Source organism: Falco rusticolus, chromosome 1 (assembly GCF_015220075.1).
Source record: "Falco rusticolus isolate bFalRus1 chromosome 1, bFalRus1.pri, whole genome shotgun sequence".
NCBI lineage: Eukaryota > Metazoa > Chordata > Aves > Falconiformes > Falconidae > Falco > Falco rusticolus.
In genome coordinates, this window is record NC_051187.1 from 43,646,169 (window position 1) to 43,661,299 (window position 15,131).

At 44.8% G+C, this 15,131-nt stretch overlaps 1 protein-coding gene across 14 annotated transcripts; it reads right to left on the minus strand.

Moving 5' to 3' along the window:
* Nucleotides 1–253: 253 nt before the first annotated feature.
* LOC119143142 (dihydrolipoyllysine-residue succinyltransferase component of 2-oxoglutarate dehydrogenase complex, mitochondrial-like) lies at nucleotides 254–14,953 on the minus strand. 14 transcript variants are annotated; one of them, XR_005102600.1, is made up of 5 exons: nucleotides 14,687–14,949; nucleotides 13,858–13,905; nucleotides 12,942–13,143; nucleotides 12,453–12,633; nucleotides 254–1,849 (listed from the first exon to the last, which is right to left on the minus strand). XR_005102600.1 is itself a non-coding variant. In XM_037377110.1 (4 exons), the coding sequence occupies exons 1-4, from the start codon at nucleotides 14,930–14,932 to the stop codon at nucleotides 1,794–1,796; spliced, it is 531 nt and encodes a 176-aa protein (XP_037233007.1). In that variant the 5' UTR covers nucleotides 14,933–14,953; the 3' UTR covers nucleotides 254–1,793. The 14 variants fall into 14 exon arrangements, 5 of the variants coding, with proteins under 5 accessions (XP_037233007.1, XP_037233017.1, XP_037233027.1 ...); XR_005102595.1 differs by lacking the exons at nucleotides 254–1,849; nucleotides 12,942–13,143 and adding exons at nucleotides 11,608–11,950; nucleotides 11,989–12,081 and having other exon boundaries at nucleotides 14,687–14,953; XR_005102597.1 differs by having other exon boundaries at nucleotides 12,942–13,905; nucleotides 14,687–14,953.
* Nucleotides 14,954–15,131: the final 178 nt, after the last annotated feature.

Below are 15,131 nucleotides of genomic sequence, written 5' to 3' on the forward strand. Positions count from 1 at the left end.
GGGGCTGGGCCAGGCAGGGGGCTGCAGGGTGGGGGTGCACAGCCAAGCTCTGTCCCAGGGCAGCACCCCCCACACACCCCCGCTCAGTGAGGGTGGGCAGCTTACTGCTGGGGGGAAAGCAGCCATGTACATGGCAATCGATTTTCCTGCTATTTTTCCTTTTAATTACAAATGCCTATTTCAGTTGAAAAGCAGTTTGATTTGGGGGATAGTCTCTTTCAATTTTTACAGAAAGTGCAACACTTCCAACTGGTCTCTTGCCTAGAAAACACTACTTTATTAAAGTTTTTCTTATTTTTTTTTTTTTTTAATGACTACCAAGATAGTTGCTGGTAGCTATATCTGTTGTCACTGTTATTAGAACCCTCCAACTCTGTGCTGATTATCCACAATCAAAATCCGCCTTTATTACCATATCCTTTTGGTAAGTTTGGTCTAGTTGGTATCAGATATTCTCTAGCAAAGAGTTCAGGTTGTTAAGACTTAAAAGACCTCTGAGAGCACCCTGTGCGCTACCTCTGTGAGGAGGTGAAGACATGGACTCCTGAATCCGACCAGAAGACCCTTTATTAGTCTAAACCCCATGCTTATATATCCTCATTCATTGTTCACATGCAACATATTAAAACATCATTGGTTAATCAATACTGTTCACACACTTCTTGGCTACATATAATTGGTTAATTACTAAGCTACAAATGCACTGAACTTCTTGTATTTTTTTTCCTCTCTTCTTTCTTATCTCTGTGAGTCTTATGTTTTCAGCCAGCAGCCGAGATGTGGTATTGCACATCCACTCCGGCCTTGCTTCATATCCCGTTTTTCTTCAGGCGTTCAGCCAACCTGATCTTACTTTCTTTCTTCTTTAGCCTTCAAGGTCCTTCACAGGCATCATGGCCCCCAGCACTTGCTATAAAGCTCTCTACACCTCTGCTGCAGATCCAGTTCCCAAAGGCACAGGGCTGGGCTGTGCATCTCCATCACAGATGGACAGGTTTTGTGTTCTTAAAACTTGCCGGGGAGCTAATTCTCCTCTTGGTTTTGGAGCTGCAACATTAGGATTAGTGGCCATGCACCGATGAACTGGAGAGAGGACTTGGTCCCCAGCAGCTGCCTGGAAAGTGGAGCTCATGAAGATGGATGGAGTTACAAGCTGGCTGTCAGCCCAGCCCACCAGTCCCACAGCTCGGGAAGCAGAGGCAGAGTGGGTGTCCAATCCGTGAACAGCTGGCAAAGCTGATGTCCTCAACAGACCCATGTAGTCAGCATAGCTGTGCGGAATTGTCAGGTCTAGCAGGTATTGGGCAGCAAAATAAAGAAGTGAAACATTTTCAGAAGTGTAGGACTTAACCTTCCTCTTTGCACCAGCTGTTGTCTCACACACACGCTGGCTCAGGAACTGATGAGGATTCAGAGAGGGGAATGATTGAAAGATTGGAAAGCATCTCGGAGAGAGACAGCGAGAGAGTCAAAGAGTGCAATCCATGCCATGTATCGAAGGGAAATTTCATGGTGCTTTGATCACAACCCCTAAGCACTCAGGTGGGAATCATAAATTTAACAGAATCTTTAATCCATAGGCAAAGACATGACCATCAGGGTATGAAGCTGTAGCTCTACAAATGCAGAACCAGAAGGGAGTTCCTTGTAGTGAGGGAACAAGTCATCAAGGATTGCAACAGGTTTGTCGCTTGTGGTTTCAGATGTTTTTCTGGAAGCAATGTTCTGGTTCAGGTGCTGCCACCAGCCTGGATGTAGGAAGTCAGAAGGTCTCTGCTCTGCATAAGTTTGAATTAGATGACCATGTTGGTGTCAAAAAAATAAGGCGGCAGTCTCTGGGTAAGGCTCTCTGTGAAAGAAAAGGCAAAAAATAACGTTCTCTGCTCTTACTCCTTTGAATAGGAACTGTTACATCTAAGGCATGCTAAGAACTGGTTCTAATGTGGTGCAAGTGCACAGACTGCAGTCATGTTATTTCTCGTTTCACTGAGATTAACAAAGAATACATTTCAAACTGTATATTGCTCATTGCCCATGAAAAGGCCTGACACAGAGTTCACTGAGCACTAAATCCTTCAGAGCTAGATTCTAATTTTAGCTACAGCAGAGCACATCCAAATAGTGCTACCTGCAGCGATCACTGTGGTTTTAGTGTCGCTGCATTTGAGCAGCTCAGACTTTCCTGTTACTTTTGCCTCGCAAGGAGTCCCATGAAACGGGGCCGGTCATCTCCTGTGCAAGCTTGTCCACACCAGGCAGTCTATGCTGCAGCTGAGAACTAAACTCACATCTCGCATAGTCCAGAGTCTTAAAAGTGGGCTTACTCCTCATTTTGGACTAAATAATAAGAAAAAAATAAATTTTCTAAATGGCTGGTGTTTCAGAATATTCTATTAATCTTTGTTTTGTTGGTGGCTTCAACTTGGTGGTAGGGGTAGCAGCTCTGCCATCTTCTGCTTTTAATCCCAGTCAAGTGACTGGCAACTAAATTGCATGCTTTGAATAATTCTGTGTGTTTTCTCACTAGGATACTGAGCCACAGCCTTAACCTTCCCAGTAGTTCATGGCAGTTACAGCTGAGTTATTTGATTAAAATATTATTTTTACCAGCTACCTGAAAGTACTGCTGCAATCTGATTTATTCTTATTGATAGTGCCTGTTTGTTTAGTCTTTCAGATGAAATGAACTAACTGTTCATTTACTAATAATGCCAAGGGAACTATTGTATTCAAAAATAAAGGAGTATAATATGCAGCAAAACATGGGTGTTTTGCTTATGCAGTTGCATATATACACAGTGGAAATGATTTGGTGGCTTACGGTGTTAATCTGCTTGCTCTGCAAATGGATACTTGCAGCTTTCATATCAGCCCACAACTATCCCTCACTCCATGGAGGAAGCTGGTGTACCCAAGGCCAGAGAAGGAGCCTTTTGCTCTGAGATTACGTGCATGTTGTCGCAACTCTGCAAAATCTGGATTTCTCTGAATTTTCTGTTTCTCTGGAAAATACAGGGGACTAACAAAATGGAACATTTTAAATCCTCAGTTTTAAAGCAGTAGTTAGTGTTGAGTGCCTGGATTATGACACAAAAGTCTGATTTCAAAGCTGTACCACACAGCCAATATTCCTAATAAAATCAATGGGAGATGGGAATTCCAGTGAATATCAGGCCCTGGTGTGTCAGGGGAAAGACACACATGAAAGCTGCTTGTAGCTGGGCATCTATTTGGTATTCAGCATTCCCCAAATCTGAACTCGAGGTCTAAGCCATTAGTCCTTCCAAAATGTCTTTGCAAGGCTTACTCTCTTTAATAATGTTTTAGGGGTTTTTTGCATTTCTCAACAAGATACTGCCAGTTGAAATATGTTATTGAAAATGTAGTTTTCACTTCTTGCCATATATGGATACTCAGTTACACATAAAACTCAACGTAATTAAATTTTAACGCTGCCATAACAAAATTTGACTTTGCTTGTTAAAACCTCACTTATATCAGGCTACTCAGTAGAAAGGTTCTAACCTTGGAATGTGTTGCAGGGAAGACTGGAAATAAATAAAGAGAAAAGCAGGGAAAGCATCACAAGTGTATCCTCATTATTGCATTTATGTTGAAGGGCTTGTCTGCTTTTCTTCCTTCCAACAGATGAAGCAAAAAGGTTTTGGTTAAAATAAGTTTATCTTCTCAGCCTTTAATAGCTTGAAGCTAAAGCCCAGAGGGATAATATGACTCATTTTATTTTCTAAAGCAGAGATGCTACACAAATCTCTTCTGCTAGTACAGCCATATTCCCAAATCTTCCCCTGATAACTGTGTGCAGCAACTTGATTGTCATACCTCTCCAACACCTGAGGCTGTACCTGATTTTCCTGTTTGGGCAGACACCTACTTCAGCTGTAAACTCTTCTGACATTTCTGACTGAGATAATTATAGTGCTCTGGGGCACTTCTGGCCTTCCCAAAAATAGATGGGAACAGGAACACATGCATTTCCAGGCAAAACTAAGAGGATGTTTGGGAGAATAGCATCTATGTTATGTGACACCTGCTGCAAGAGCATCGTGGAAGTGCCCATTTCATCTCCTGTCTTTCATTGTTTTTTTCCCCGCTTCCCATCATTGAGTTTCTGTCTTCCCAGAAATCTTCTAATATTAAGAAACATTAATGGAAGTCCTTGCATGCATGTTATTTGTTTGTGTGAAAACTGTAGTGGATCAGGAACACATTTTACATCAGGTGATCCAGTGTGACACCTTAGGAAGGTCCCAATAAACATTCTGATTCTTACACACCTACACTGTGCAAAGCTAAGGATGGATACAGTTTTCTGTGGGATTTGAGATCAAGCCATCATGTTGTTTTTGCTTAAAGTAGAAACCTGGTTTGCTGTGATTCAGGAAACAAACTTTTATTCAATTAAAGGAAGGTTACCTATTGTTAATTTTTGTAGAATAACCAGGTTACATTTCCTTCTCAAGACAGTAGAGCAAAAATGATGCATTTCTTAATACTTTTAAATGTATTTAAATAAAGAAAATTTGGTAACAAAGAAACAAAGTGCTGTTGAGGGGGGAAAATGCAAGCTGGACTGTGGCTAAAGCCTGGGGAACGCTTCTGCTGCTCCTCATCTGTAGCTGTGTTCACCAGATGGACCCACGAGAGCAAGGGCTAGTGAAGGGGATGGGTAGGCACTGCCCCTGGCAAGCATGGCGGTTCACAGACAGCAAGGTGATTTGGCCATGCATTGCAGTGGGTGAGGTAAGTTGTGAACACTTGTACAAGTTAAGCAGGAGTTTGTATTTTTTTTAATTTGATTTCAGGTAACTCCTACTGTTAAATTTATTTTTAAAAGAAAAAAAAAAAATAGGGAAGAAGCTAGGAGGTTTTAAGGGATGGCAAAGGCTATGCTCCAAGCATATAACCTTGTGATATATTACTCAAATTAAATTAAAGATTCTGTAAATCATTTCACTTCATTAAAGCCTCTAAAATAACAGCACAGCTTTTCAATGGCAGGGATTAATTTCTGAGGCAGTAGAGGGGCTTTTAGTTTCAGTGCCTGAGGTAACATGATTGAATTAAATAAATGAAGTACGTGACCTCTACCTAGCAAGGTTATAGTTATAGCAGGACTTACGCCTTAAGAAGATTTGTGCTGAAATACACAAGAATGGAAATTGCAAGAATCATAAATATCATAAAGAGGTGATATGACTTGCTTCTGGAGGAGGAAGGGTTAAAAGGTGCTGTTGGGATGTTCTTTCTATAGGCTGTTTCAGGTCATGTGTCCACAACTATAATGCCTCAGTAACCAGATGTTCTCTGCTGTTCTTATTAAAATGTATTGTTTAATTTTAAACAAATGTTTTAAATTAACTTAAAGGCAATGCTCTAGGCAAAATGAATTTCTAGAACCATTTTTCAGGTACTGGACAAAAGAAATGCTGGCCTACATTTTTGGAAAGGATGAGAGATTTCAAGTGCCTCAATACATAAAATCAGATGCCATAGGAATGACATGGAATAGTTACTAGATGAAAATATGGTTCATTTGAAGAGGACTAAATTGTACATTAAAATTATCTAGCTCTCTAGAAAATTTACACTGTCTTTAAAAAATCTGAAATACTAGTTTTATCTTAGAGTTTGCTCTTATATTGGGGACCATGTGTCTTTTTTTTTTATAGTATCCTTTACTCTAAAATTCTAAACGCAATCAAGATTTTTTGAAGATCAAGACTTTCCTTTGGCTACGTCAGACAGAATTAAAGGTACCTGTTGCATCTAGGAACACTGGAACATGTGCAAGGCTGTAGAGCCCTGCTCTTAGATGGGGGTTAAGTTTCAGACATTAAAGCAACTGGGCTTGGACCAACCAGGCAGAAAAGAGTGGAAGTGAAATAAATCCTGGAGTGATGAAATTACTTTGGGCAACTTAATGAAAAAAAAAAAAAATGCTCAGATCCCACTGAGCCATTAAATGACTGATTTCCACATGGAAGCACCCATCTCTGCTGACAAGCCTTTGACAAAACTGTTTCTTTATTTTCATGTGGAATGGCTCTTGACCAAAAGATTAAAAAGACTGAGGGGACAAAGGGACAGGACAGGTTATGAACCCAACAGACAAGAGAAAATATGTTGAAAAAGAAGACTGAAGTGCTTGTGTATTCATTAAACATGAAAGTAGCATTTGCAGATGACTGGGTTGCTTAATACTCAGGCTAAGTTGACGGTAAATTAATTGCATCAGGAGCACAAATACTTTTAAATCTTCTGATATATCACTCTAAAATATTGAAAGAATGTGCCAATACCCTTAGTGCCACAGTCATCCTCCGCTGTTGTTTCTTTCATTTGCGACTTCAGAACTCTGAAACCCTCTCCATTTCTAAAATTAGCTGTAATGGGTCCAAAGAGAAAAGCTTGACTATTGCTTTCCTTAAATCCTTTCCCCAGTTCTATCAAGCTACGTTATATCCCTCCAAACACTGCATAGTCCACCTCTAAGTTACTCTGGTTGTTGCTAAGGTAAGCAACTTCAGTACAACCTGTTTTCCAAAGGCTGGTGTTCAGAGCCAGCTGTTGATTGTGCGTTCGGCAAAGGACAAGAGTCTGACAAGTTTTCTGTTCACTCTAGGGAGCGAAGACCCCCCTGCTTCCTACTGAGACCCTTTGTAAGGGGTAAGAGCAGTTACCTGTTAATGCTCTCCACGGCAGGGCAGAAGCAGAGGCAGGGAGTGCAGTGCTGGCTCTCCTTGCCGGGGAGAACAGCAGAGCCAAGACTGGTGGATCCTTGCTGGTCTTTTTGCGTGGGACCACACAAAAATGGGAAGACTTAACACAGAATCAGTGTTCATAGAGAATACACTGTTAAGTCTGTAATGGGAATGTACAAACGAACTCTAAAAATTTTAATGTGTATGCTTTAGGGCTAATTAAAATTAAATCCTAATTCAGGAAGCTCTTATTCCATGCACCACAGGCTCTAGCTGGGTTTTGCCACACACTACCAAACTGCCTCCACTTTTGAAGTAATCACGCCAAGAAAAGAAAGAGCATAGTATACCCATTGTACAGGTCCATTTCTTTCATTCAGTTCCTGGGGATTCAATGGCAGAATTAATTGCAAAATAAAATGCGTGTAACTGGATTAATTAACAGTACATTTCAAGATCCTGAAATACAGGATTAGCCGCAGGGTAAATGCACAATGCAGGTTTTTCCTGCAAACAGAACAAGTGCTATTTTTGGAGCTTTATCTGTACTTCATTGAGGTGTGTGTGCCTTGCTTAAAAAGCTGCTAGGATAAGAAATGGGGCTTTGAAGGGGGAAGATAAATACTATAATTAGGGCTGCAGGACAACAGAAAGATTAGTCTTAAATACAAAACAATTTGAGTGAAGTTGCTTGAAAGATAATTATACCTAAAATTGCTTGCATGGGTCTAATATTTTCTTTCCAAGGACTTACAAGACTCGTTGAATATTTATGGGCCTGGAACATAAGACTGGATGAAATTTAAAACATAAATTCAACAGCAATTCATTATGATGGAATTCCCCAGCAGTTGTTGCCCCAACCTTTTAGCTTTAATAGACAGGATTTATGTTGCAGAACACAAGCCTGTGTAATAAATGGTAGCAAAGCTGAATGCCCTTGATTGATGAACGCTGCCTTGTTTGATGACTGTGGAGTAGTCCTGAGGGCTGATCTCACTATTTTGGTTGTTTGGGTTTTGGTTTTTTTTCCTCTTGATGCATATATTGCAGAAGTGTTGTTTGTGCTTCTGGTATGGTTATCACATGCAAATGAGCATGCTGTTTCCCAGATGCAAATTTCATATTTATAAATTAAATACAATCTGAAAAATCATATGTTAATTACATTCTGAGGGTGTAGCTGAATTTCTCACTTGAACATGTTTTGTTTTGCTGGAAATAGAGCAAATTCCAGATCAATGTATTTAGTTGCTTGAAGCTTGGTAATGAATGTATCATGCTTTAGAAAAAGCTTTCTGATTATTACTGTTACTAATGATTTACCATCAGCTCAATAGTTAGACATCTATCCCACATTATGTACTTGTTTGTTTTTAATAATCTGTATTTCTCAGAAAACAACCAATACTGCAGGAAGGGGGTTGGGGAATGGCTAAGGATCAAAGACAAACAAGCAAGTTATCAGAGATACAGTGGCACAGGAGATAGGAGAAGATTTAGGAGGAACAAAACTCCTTGAAGTGTGCTCAGTTAGCTATAAAATGGTCTTTTTTTTCTTTAATGCCTATAAAGGTCCCATACCACATACATTATGCTGTACATCCATGTTGTAGGGGTTCCTCTTTCAGTATATAGTTTGCTGTGGCCAAAAGAGAGACTGCAGTCCCATGATAGGCCTCACTGGTAACGGAGGCATCCAAAGAAGCATGGCTTCTCCAAAAGCAGCAGGGAAAACCCAACAGGCCAGTTCAGTTGCAGATTTAGAAACTTCAGTGGTAGATGTTGGCTGGTGCCATTTAAACAGAATGAGCGTAGACGTACTTACATCCCAGCATGTCAAAGGACACGCCGGAAATAACTAGGAAAAATTGTGCTTAAAAGGGAGCATAGCAATTCTCCATTTCAGGTCAGGCCAGTTTTGCCCTTGAGGATTGTGTTATCGAAGGCAATGCTAAGCAGAAGCCCATTACAATGAAAGTTTCTTAATAAAGATTTCTTCTTTATATCTAGTTTGAATCTACCCTCTTTTAGTTTAAAACCACTAAGCCTTCTCCTGTTGTTACAGGCTGCACTAAAACATCTGTCCCCATCCTTCTTACAAGCCCCCTTTAAGTACTGAAAGGCCACAATAAGGTCTCCCCAGAGCCTCTTCTCCGGGCTGAACAACCCCAATTCTCTCAGCCTGTCTTAGGGGAGGTGCTCCAGCCCTCTGATCGTTTTTGTGGCTCTCCTCTGGACCCGCTTTGCCAAGGACTCCGGAGCCGGATGCAGTACTCCAGGTGGGTGTCACGAGATCAGAGGGTCAGAATCGCTTCCCTCGACCTGCTGGTCATGCTTCATTGGGTGCTGCCCAGGATATGGTCAGCTTTCTGCCCTGCGAGCACAGGTTGCCGGCTCGTGTCCATTTTTTGACCCACTAGTACCCCCCAAGTCCCTCTCTGCAGGCCTGCTGTGGCCCCCTTCACCTCCCAGCCTGTACTGGCACATGTGCAGTAGCGTTACTGGCTCCCAGACCACAGCCGCCAAGAAGTCAGAGAGCTCTCGCTCTGTGTGTTGAATGTGCAGCCGCAGTACAACTGGGGCACAAACTCACGGAGTTTTATGTTCTTAAGTGCAGAAGGCTGCAGAGGGACTCGTAACAGAGGAGATGAGAGCTGGTGACAGCTGAAACCTGCCAAAGGGCAAGACGTGCCTCCAGAAAACTCAAACAGGACCTTTGTTTTCCCAAAAACCAAAAAAAAAATACCAAAGGTCTGCAAACTTTGGAGTTTGGAGTAAGTGAGCCAAGGAACTGCATGTCCAAAATTTTCAAAAACATGGGTTCTTATTAGAAGAGGCCCCTTAAAACCAGGCTGTTTCACTCACAAATCCTGAAGGACAGGACCAAGTCTGCTGGATTACAAAAGCCCTGTAAGGCTCACTGTCTAGGCACCGCCGCACTACCCTCTTAAGAGCCTCAAAAAGGTGGATTCTTGGATAACTAAGGCCGGGACAGGTGATAAGTCAGACACTGCTGAGGGGACAAAATGTTATCAGGACCCTCTTTGTTGAGATTGGGAGGTATAACAGGTGGACAGAAGTGAGTATTAAAGACATCTGTATTAGCCATAGAAAAAAAGAGATTTTAATTCGAAAGTATGAAATATGCATGAAAATCAATCATTAACCTCGCTTCTTTATGGTAGTTTAGTTATGATCAAGCAAATAAAAACTTTTAGGAAAATATACCCATTCTTAAACCACTGTATGAGACTTACTTTGTACAGCTTACAACATTCAAACAAGTTGAGAGTACACTTAAGAATTCAACCAGTATGGGTTTTGATCCTGTAATTACACTAAAAGATAGTGTCGGGAAGAATGCAGCTTAATTCCTATGCTTTGTCAAAGCCATGATTCCTGCCATTTGAAGAACACCACCTGTACAACGCATGGAGTCCTTCAAGATACAGCAACTAGTAACAGCTTTCTGAATGTAATCAGTAGCTGCCTGTTGAGTTGTCTCAGAGAGCGCCCAGAGGTACTGCACACAGCTTAGATACTGTAAAGAAACCGCAGTACATAAAACCCCACATACAAAGTTGCATGCTGTTAACGTGGTCCTCGACTTGCATGCAGATATGACACATGACACTGGAAAACTCGGCCCATGTTAAAAGGAAGGAAACAGGAAATAAAAATACTAAAAAAAAATTAAAAACTCAATCCTCTATCGCCATCCAATGGAAATTAATGAGATGACATCCCAGCACAGAATGCAACCTACCATAGAAATCATTAAGCTATTAACTATTTTAATGTAACTATGATCAGAAAAAGTGTCCGCATACTACTCCATAATATTTAGGTATGCTTTGCTAAATTTAAGGTTAATGTTAAAGAAAATGTGTTTTGAATTCAGAAACGTGAAGTGCCGAAGCAGCTAAGTGGCAGAACCAGGCCTCATCCCTAGCGTAGCCCTAATCCAGGGCTGGTTTAAAACCAAGTCCAGTTAATCAGTGGGAGAACAGAGAAGCAACAGATATCAACTTGTGCACACAGGTGCTCTCAGAAACACAGGCTTTTTTAGGAAAATTGGTATATGTGAATAGGAATTGCTTGTTTAAAGACTAAGCGTGCTTGTTAAAACAGGCAGAAAGAAGATCAAAATCCGAGGAGGAGCCTGGAACCAAGGCACAGACTGGAACGGAACAGATCCATCACCTAGGACAGAGTCAGGCGATGGATTCGCAGAGCTGACAGGTCCAAGAAAACTCCTAAAAACTTCAGACATGGACTAATGATCCGGTAAGCGTATATAAGCTGTGCTGTATCCCTTGGTTCTCTGCCACTCGCTGGGGTGGTGGCCCAGCTCTGAGTCGTGACTAAAGCAAGCCCAGCGGTACCCACGTCTGTGTGGATTTTTCCTTTACCAGTCAATACTGCTGTCGTTGCCATTTAAATAACTGACAACATCAAGTGTTACTAACAGAAACTGATAATCGTGGAGTTTCACTTCCAATGGAGTGGACACTTCCAATCTAACTTAACCACATGTGTGGTGGAAATCAAACTAGCTATGTACTTTTTCCAGACAGCAGAAGAAATTGCTCGTTGCATGCAATGCAATTTGATCGCTTTCAGAATGCCTCTCCTGGATGAGACTGTTTGCTCCTTGCAAGTTTCTCTTCCTCTCCGTTGAAAATATAAGGAGAGAGAACAACCGGTTCAGACCGAGTAATCCCAGTGGAGACTGGCAACATAAGTAAGGGTAAAAGGGAATTAGATACAGGAAAGCGGGGTTTGACCCCAGACATTACATTCATCATGCCACAGCCTCTGAATACAGAAAGGCTGCTAAATGACACAACAGTAAGAACGCTGTCACCGAAGTGAGGTGACAACAGGAGAAGCTCTAGTACCGACCCACTGTTCAGCTTTTGGCTTAGTTTAGCCTTTCAGCTTTTAAGAACAGAAAAGTTAAATCTGAGTTGCAACAAATCAGCAAGTTTAGTTCACACTAATACACAGAACTACACTATCTCCCACAACAGATAGTAAGGACCCCACATGTTAGAAAGACAAAGTCGGGACAGCATTACTGTTAGATTGCAACACTACCGGAATCGTTCCTGGTTTGTACTGAAGTACAACAGTAAGTCATAACATGTAAAAAAATGCAGAGGAGAGGTTTATGTAGCCAAGGACCACTTACTCCAACTTGTACCTGATAAATCAACTGAAATCTATTAATCGGGTATGCATTAACACACACCAAGCAAACGTAGTAAGATGCAATTTTAGGCTTAAGGGTCAGGTCAGTGGAGCCTTCCCTGGAGACAGGCTCTTTAACCAGCTCATCCCATTTGTCAGCCTCCTAGGATTTAAAGATGCAACCAAAGTCAAGTTTTGCCAGAGCAGCTGCTTGATTTCTAGTAGGAAAAGCCTGTTCACTCAGCAGATTTGCTCCTGAAATGCATCAATGAGTCCTTCTCCCAATTTCAGAGGGACCAGGCAAAGACTTGCCTCGCAAAAGTACCGGGTATAATATATATATATACACACAAAGAGGAGCTTGTCTGATCTGCCAGTGTAATAGATTTGTGTCCTATAAACTCTTCAAGAGTTTGTGGTGTTTAAAACGCGCTGAATTCAGCCGTCCCTTGTTCCCACAAATCTCATAGCAGGCATACGGTGATGGAAAGGCTATGAGAGCATCCATCCAAGAATGGCAGAATAGCATCTTACCGTGTCTGTCGGCTTCTGGAGTCACACGACTGGCAGCTTTATCCAAGAGTTGTTTAAACGGCTTGTGCTCTGCATCCTGCTGCTGCTCTCCTGTTACGTCCGTGGCATCAGTGCTCAAATCTGAAAGTGGCGAGCAAGGAAAGCGGTCTATGAACACACAAGTGTTATGGCCTGTGGCAAGCTGAGGAAGTGAAAAGACAGAATCTTTCAGCCAGCAGGGTAAGAACGTAACAAACAGGGAGAGCGTGTACAGCTGGGGTCAAGTGACCGACAGGGAATAAAATACACTGTGCAGCACGCTAAGCGGCCCTCCCATGTACGGGGTTTGGCTTGGTGTCCCAGAAGGACCGTTTCCAACTTCCAAGAAAGCGTTACCCTGAAAGGTAGATGAGCTTAAGGCAAAAAGCCAAAAGCAAACCCCTCAAAGACCAGAACCATTTTTAGGAACACAGGAGTTAAGCCTAAAACTGGTTGAAAGCTGCCTCCTACCTCTTCCCCCGCCACCTTTCCCCCTTCAACATCAGCACATTTCCTTGTGATCCCTTTTCACAAAAAAAAGACTGAGGCCTGTGGTATCAGCTCGGTATCAAAGCACCACAATGCGCTTGCTGGCTACATGCTCTCTTAGAAGGCTGACAGCTTCTCCACACAGAACAGCCGAGGCTTCCAGTCTCTCTGGCCTTCCCACGCCCTGTGAAACGTGAGGAAGGCAAAGACCGGTAACATCTCGGGGGTTCGGGAGGAAGTCAAGATGCACTACATCTAGAGCCCAGTGCATTACCCAAAGGAATTACCACAACAGAACAAGAGGCAGGAACAATCGGTAGACAGGCAGATAACATGCACGGCAGCAATACCCAGTCAGATGTGCAGGACTTCCAGTCACTTCATCCCTCAACTTTGTTTTGAATTTAGTTAAAAGGTAATCAGATTCTTAACGCTCATTCTGCTTTTATAACTGCTGGAGAAAGGTTAACATGTGGCATTGGCATTACAGTCAGAATTCAAATACAAAGATCACGGCAAAGCTGTGCCTTGCCAAGTGACTTCCAAAGCAGGCTCTGGAGCCTTTCAACAAGACTGAAATCTGGAGTCACAAGGGAACTCTGTGCCAGCTCTGTCAGTGTGACTGAGCTCTCTGAAATCTAAGTGGGTTTAAACCTCAGCCTCGTTTACAATCTAGAAAAATAATACTGTCCGACTGGATGCGCTGGTTTAAGCGCCCAGCAGGCCTGGCTGCATAACCACAAGGGACCACCAATTCCTCCCCGGCAGCACAGCACTTGGAAGCAGCGGGCACACGGAGCCCCGTGGGCCCTCGGCAAGTACAAAACTTATCCCTCCGTAGTCAGCAGTCTGGCTCACAAGCACAAGGCATATGTGGAAAAGTAACATCTAGACTGACCTTTAGTTTAGCTCCCCTTGATTTGTCAACGTACAATTCCGGATGAATCTCGGTACAAAGAAAAAAACAAACAGCCCCGTTTCACTCGGAAGCAAATCCAAAGGCCTCTTCCCCTCGGCTGCTCCAGCCCAGGAGCTGACTGTCACGACGGAGGATCTGCGAGACACCTGAGCTGCTGCCACCCAACCCTCCCCGGTAGTTCAACGCTTGCCCTTTGTAATACTTTTTAAAGAAATCAGCACTCGGGGGCGAGGGGTGGGGATTTCCAGCCGCCGGCTTGCTTTCCTTTCCCTTGCCCGCTCGCAGGGGCGGGAAGAGGCTCCTGAGCCGCCCCCCTGCGACAGCGTTACCGCAGGCCCCAAGGCAGCCCCTGCGGCCCCAGCCCGCTGCCACGGCCCAGCCAGCGGCTGCGGGAAAGACAAAGCCCCGCGCAGAGCTGCGGCGGCTGCGGCGGCTGCCCGGGCACCCGGAGGCGGCGGGGGGGCGGCGGGGCGCCGCGGGCTGACCCCCCTCCCGGGCCCCGCCGCCGCAAGGGAGCACCGGGGCCGCCCCGCCGCCGCTCCTCACCGCCTCGCTGAGGCAGCAGCGCAGCTCCGAGAAATAAAAAAGGCAGCACCGTGAGGAGCCCGCTGACCACTGTCACTGCCGGGGAGACGGGAACCGCCGGTCCCCGGCCGGGCCGCCCGCCTCAGCCCGCCGCCGCCGCCCGGCGCTCCCTGCCGCGGCCGAGCGCCGGCCCGCCACGTGACAACCAGCCGGCCGCTGCCAGCCGGCCGCTGCCCGCCGGGCCCGCCCGCCGGCCCCGGCCGCCCGCAGCCCGCCCGCTCACCCAGCGCGCCGCCGCGCGTCCCGGCCCGGCACTCTTCCAGGCTCCCGGGGAACGTCTCGCACCACCGCGGCCGCCCCAGGGTGCCGCGCGGGCCGGAAATGAACCCACCTTCCGGGGCCGGGCAGCGCGGCCCGGAGCCGGCCGAGGCGGGGCTGGGGCTCCCGCTCTGCGCGGGGGCGGGCAGGGGCTTGGTGCCGCCGCGGGCTCCTGCGAGCCTGCCGGCCCCCGGGTCTCTGCGGGGGTCATGGGCGGGGTGCGGGCTGTGCCGAGAGCAGCTACCGGGGGGGGGGGGGCGGGGCGGGGAAAGGCAGGCGGAGGAAAGACCCCGCTGCCTTTCCCACCTTCCAGCCCTGCCGCGTACTCCGGACCCCTTCATTCTGGTAACACCTCACTTTCCCGTCACAGGGAACGGCTATGAGCTCAAGAGGTTAAACCGTGCAACAGC